The 5,543-nt window shown below is 50.9% G+C and overlaps 1 protein-coding gene across 1 annotated transcript; it reads right to left on the reverse strand.

The window, feature by feature from the left end:
* Positions 1 to 1,122: 1,122 nt before the first annotated feature.
* LOC112818377 (voltage-dependent N-type calcium channel subunit alpha-1B-like) lies at positions 1,123 to 5,479 on the reverse strand (the record flags this gene model as incomplete). The annotated part of the gene is made up of 4 exons (XM_073890742.1): positions 1,123 to 1,267; positions 3,502 to 3,593; positions 4,954 to 5,019; positions 5,420 to 5,479. Coding segments are annotated over 4 exons (363 nt in total), but the record flags the coding sequence as incomplete, so codon positions are not given.
* Between the last annotated feature and the right edge of the window lie 64 nt (positions 5,480 to 5,543).

A 5,543-nucleotide genomic window follows, 5' to 3' on the forward strand; every position in this document is an offset into this window, starting at 1 on the left:
CCTGACCCCATTAAACCCTAACTCTCACCCCTCCCCCAGTCCCTGGCCCCCACCATCCTACATCCTACTCTCTGTCTCTGTGAACTTCACTCGAGGGCCTCAGATAGGTGAAACCATACAGTTATTTTTCCTTTTGTCACTGGTTTATTTCACTTGGCATAATGACTTCACGATTCATTCATATTGAAGCATGGGCCAGAACTGCCTCTCTTGTTAAGGCCGAATGATAGTCCCTTGTATGTTCATGTCACATTTTGTGTACCAATCACTTCTTGATGGGCACTTTCGTTGCTTTTACCTCCTGGCCATTGTGAATAATGCTGCTATGAACATATGTGTACAAATATTTATTCAATTCCCTGTCTTCAATTCTGGCATATGCCCAGAAGTGGAGTTGCTGGATTATACTGCCATTCTATTTTCAGTTTACTGAGGAGCTACCATACTGTCTTCCACAGCTGCTGCACCTCGTCACATTCTCACTGGCGTGAACGAGCGCCTGTTTCTCCAGCACCCCAGCAAATGGCAGGTGCGGCTTTCTTTCTCTTTTTCTCTCATGCCTGTGCTTACTCATCAGTCATGTTGGCTCTGTCTTTAAAGTGCAGCTCAACTCCCTTCATCCCCACCCTTCTCTAGGGACTGTCACCTCCAACCATCTCCTGACCACTCTCCAGCCTCTCCTGACCAGAGGCCAGAGCAAGGTTTTAAAGTATCAACCAGATTGTGTCATGCCCCTGTTCAAATTTTCCCAGAGGTTTCTGCTGACCTGGACCTAGTCCACTTACTGCCCCAACAACCAGTTTCCTGAGGCTCATCTGCCCCAGGCACACCAGCTGGAGTGCTGCTTCTTTGTAACTCATCACCATGGCAGAGGCTAAAGACTAAAGGACAGTTGTCCCGTGGAAACTTAAAACCCTTTCTGAGAAGGAAAAGCAAGGCCCACAGGAGCTCATGACAGAGTGGGTCCTTTTAGAGGTCATCGTCTCTGGGGAAACAGGACCATCGACACAGAATCCGCTTGTAATGTGCCATGAATCAGTATCAGGTATCAGTGAGAGATGGAGGAGGGGTCTGGGATGGATTGAGACAGGTGGACACAGGGACACAGTGACCAGGACTTACCAGAAAGGAGCAAAGGAAGATGAAGGAGACGAAGTAGAAGTAGGCAAAGTCTCTCCCACACTCACTGACATTGACGTGCTCATCACAGGCCTGGTTGCTGAGACAAGACGGCATGATCTCATGCCAGGCCTCCGCAGTGGCACTCCTGAGAGGAAGGGCAGAGCCATGAGACCCACAAAGGAAGGCCCAGGCCAGCCTGAGAAGGAATCTCAGAAGAGCTGGCTCAAGTGCATACCCTCCCTGGGCTCCCTCCCACAGACAACCCACTCATACGTAAGGTATAGGTAAGAGATGCCTACTTTTTAAAAAGAATCCTCTGGCATTAGATTTTCAAATTGATCATTAACTCAGAAAGAACTAGTTATTGAAAACAAGGCACTGCACCAAGAGTCAGCACTATGGTGAGCGCCCCCTCAGGGAACTCTGGCACCTCGAAGCCAACACAGCCCTTCCTGGCCTCCCTCACCCAGCATGTGCCATCCCAGCCTTCCCTGATTCAAGAAATGGGGGCTCCATCGCGTTTCTTAGGCCAAATATACTGCAGGCATCCCTGCCTCCATTCCTTCTCACCAGCTTCATGAACTCATCTACCTTCAAAAACCAGCTAGACTCTTACCACTTCTCAGCACCCTGGGCTAAGCAACAACCACCTCCCCTGAGCTGCTGCAATAGCTTCCTCACGGATCTTCCTGCTCTGCCCCACCCAACAGCCAAGTGGGTCCACTACACACAGGTGAGATCAGGTCACTTTTCCTCTCAATGACCCCTCACTCACTGCAAAAGCCAAAATTCACACAACTGCCCACAGCTCTGTGAAACTCGCAGCCTGCTCTTTCCCTGTGGTCTCTGCTCAGTACACTCTGGCCACACCAGCGTCTGCTGTTTCCTGAACACACCAAGAATAGCCCCACCAGCCTGAGTGGCCATCCTGGAAGACATTTCTTCATGGAATTTTGTCCCTGGGTTTGCGGCCAGCACGAAGGCCAGATGTGCACTAGACTTGCAGGCAGACCAGAGGACTGGGCCACCCCCCGACACTGGGTGTGCCTGCATGGTCAGCTCTCGGCACAAGTGGAGCCCACTTCCCATTAACAATGGCTAGGAGTAGGGGGCTTTTCCTGCAGGGCAGTGGTCCAATGCCAAGCCTGACTGATACTGGTGCTCATACGTGACACAGAGACCAGGGAGGAAAAGAGATCTTTGAGAACAAAGACTTAAAACTGAGGCTGGTTTCATAGGCCTGCCTCAACTCTTATAGCACGAGGCAGGACATTAATAAATGAAGAGATGAAATGAACGTAATAGCTAATGTCCAGAAAAATGATGTCATTTGGAGAAAGTGTAGGCCTAAGGATACTTGTCCATCTGATTAAAAAAACAAGAGTCAGACAACTCTCTCCAGGCAGCTTAGCTAAGCAGAATGGTCTGATCTCCCTCCATAAAAAGAAGAACCTCCACGGGCCCTCGAATGCATCTGCCTGGGATTAACCGTGCTGGGCATCTCCCAGCACAGGTCTTACAGCATCCTGGTGCATCTGCATAAACAAACACGCGTGTGGGCACCTCAAGAAAGCGCCCCAGGCAGGGTTATATGTCAGCACCCCTCCTCCACAATTCCCAACAAAGAGCTCCTTTCTTCCCTCCTAGGGTCATGTGGTGGGCTTGCCTTAACGAAGGGGACCCTGGAGGCAGTGAGACACATTCACCCCCTCCCCACAGCCCCCAACCAGGATGGGCCACAGGGAGTGTGTCACGTCTCGGAACAAAAGCTGATATGCAGCCCTGTCGAGCACACAGGGAGGCGCCTGAGCCAGAAACAAGCTACTCTGGCTGCCTTGGAACATGGAGCTTAGGGAATTGCAGTCCTGTGAGCCATGGGGCAGGTGGAGGCACTCACTCTGGCCAGTTGAGTTCCTTGGTTCCCTGAGTAGCACAGTCTGTGTCCCCTGCCCTGACCTGCACCCGCCCCAGGCCCCGATCCCACAGACCCTGCACTCACCAAAGTAAGCAGATGGAAAGCCTATGGCCAGCACACAGAAAAAGGCCCTGGTGGACACCTTTTGTCCTCCCAGACCCTTGGTTTCAGCATCACCTGAGGCCTTCTGGCCAACCCCAGGGATCTGAGCTGAGGTGGTCAAGGCCAGCCTCACCTGGGGCTCTCAGGTTGACCTCCCTCATGGACTTCCCTTCCATCTGTCCCGAGGCCCAGGAACCCTTAGGGAAGGAAGGAGGAAGAGGGGAGAAGAAGCTGGGAAGGCCCACTGAGGGGAAGCCAGCACGAGCTGGGGTCAGAGGGTTTGGCCCTCTGGGTTGGCACATGCCCTGTCCCTCCTAAACGGAGGAGCCTCTGAGCCTGCGTTGACTCCCCAAACAACATACCTGAACAACAGCAGCAAGGCTTGCAAAAACGTCCTGAAGGTGTTGTGCCGGTTGATGCTGGTGTCATCATCCAGGGCAATATTTCCAAAAACCTGAAATGAGAGAGAAGGCTGCAAGGCTGGTCCTGTTGGGCTCTCAGGAGCTGTGGCCAGGCAGAAGAGGATGTGTGCACATGAGGACCCACAAGGCACAGGACGCTGCCCTTAGCCACCACCACTGCGGCAGGGGCTGGAGGAGCCAGCACTTCCAGCCAAACACGTCAATGCCCGCCCCCCCCAGCTCCGCATGTCTACACCTGCAAGTCCGCATGCCGAGTAAAAATGCCACCCGGAGCTAAGTTTACATGGGCTGTGCTATATATAAGACAGGAAGCATTTGAAATTTCACCCTGTCATCAATGACTCTGAAGCAGTAATTTTATTGGTATTAGCTATGAGGTCAACTTGAAAGTTTCTTTCTAAATTTCTGTGCAAATATCACAATGGGCTTTTTATCCATTTTAATTGATTTATTTTTAGGGTTAGGAATGCAAACAAGTCAGTAACTGTACTTGGCTTAAAATCTGGAATCTGGCTGAAAAATTTATGAACTATCACATATTCACCAAAAACAAAGATCAGTGACCCTTCTGGTCTTATAAATTCCCAAACCAAAGCAGGCACAAATATATATATTTTTTTAAATAGCATCAGATCTCAGCAAATTTTAAAGGAAGAGAAGCTTTTCAATCCCTGAATAGAGTTTAAAAATCACTTTTCAGCTAACCTTTAAGACAATGGCTTCTCCCATTATAATTTAACATTTGGATCCATCTCCCATCCTACTGTTGAAAAGTGGTCAGATGCCAAAGATTTAAAACTGGAACACTACTTTGTCTTTTAAATGTTTTTCCAAGTAGCTGACAAAGGGTTCTTTGGCAAAATAAAGGCAATCTAACTTATCCAAGCTGAACTTGACAGTACAGTGATCTGGTGTGATCCTGTTGAATTTTTTCTTCTGTAATATATAATTTCCTGTACAGGATCAGGTCAACTCTCTGGACTAACAGAATGACCAGCGGGTGCTTTGCAGGCCACTCAGCACCAGGCAGATGTGCTCAAAAGCTCCACCAACATGGGGGCCCGGAACCCAATCAAACATGCCCATCAACACCCTAACAGCCCAATGGGGTTCCACTCAGGAGCACAGCAGAGCATTTTCCCACAGACGGTGGAGCTACGCCTCACTAGTGGACTCTGGGTGACAGGCCCAAACCCGTGGTGCCCAGCCTCCGTGTCCTTATCGGTAGAACAGCCTTTCTGAGAATTACGTTCACAAAGTGCTTCAAACATAGAAATGTTCCCCAAGTGCCAATCTGTCATTGATACCATTTGATGACCATGATCAGTGCCCTTCTGCCCCAGGGCACAGGGCCCTCCCCCTTCTGCTCCCTGTCCCATCAGGCGCACCCACCTGCATGCCGATGATGGCGTAGATGAACAACAGCATGGCGATGAGCAGACACACGTAGGGCAGGGCCTGTGGAATCATACAGAGGACAGGGCAGCTCCAGGGAGGGCTGCCCAGCTACCTTGCTCGGGCCTCGTCTGCAGAGTGGACAGTGGCCGGGTCTCTGGGGCCACCCAGACCCCAGTGACTGCAAATCCAACCCCACTGACCATGAAGCCCCTCCGCCAAGAGACCGCCTCAGTTCCTTCGTCTATAATCAGTCATAGAACCCAACTCAGAGTCAGTGAGCATTACCAAGATGCTCTCTGGATCACTTAAAATGTCTTTGTAAACTACAATAGGATAACGGGTGCCAACAAGGAGCCTCCACGAGGAGGGGCTGCTCTGGTGGTAAGGAAGAGCTGGTGGCCACAGCACTGTGCATCACACAGGGGAGGGTCAGGGCACAAGGGGCATGCCTGGGCTTCACCTTGAAGGACTGGACAAAGGTCCACAGCAGGATGCGGATGGTGTAGCCTTGGCGCAGCAACTTGATGAGCCGGACAGCACGGAAGAGGTGGAGAAAGCTGAGGTTGATGAAATTGTTCTGTAGG

Source organism: Callorhinus ursinus, unplaced genomic scaffold (assembly GCF_003265705.2).
Source record: "Callorhinus ursinus isolate GAN/ISIS: 27379988/994484 unplaced genomic scaffold, GSC_fseal_2.0 scaffold3363, whole genome shotgun sequence".
Classification (NCBI taxonomy): Eukaryota; Metazoa; Chordata; class Mammalia; order Carnivora; family Otariidae; genus Callorhinus; species Callorhinus ursinus.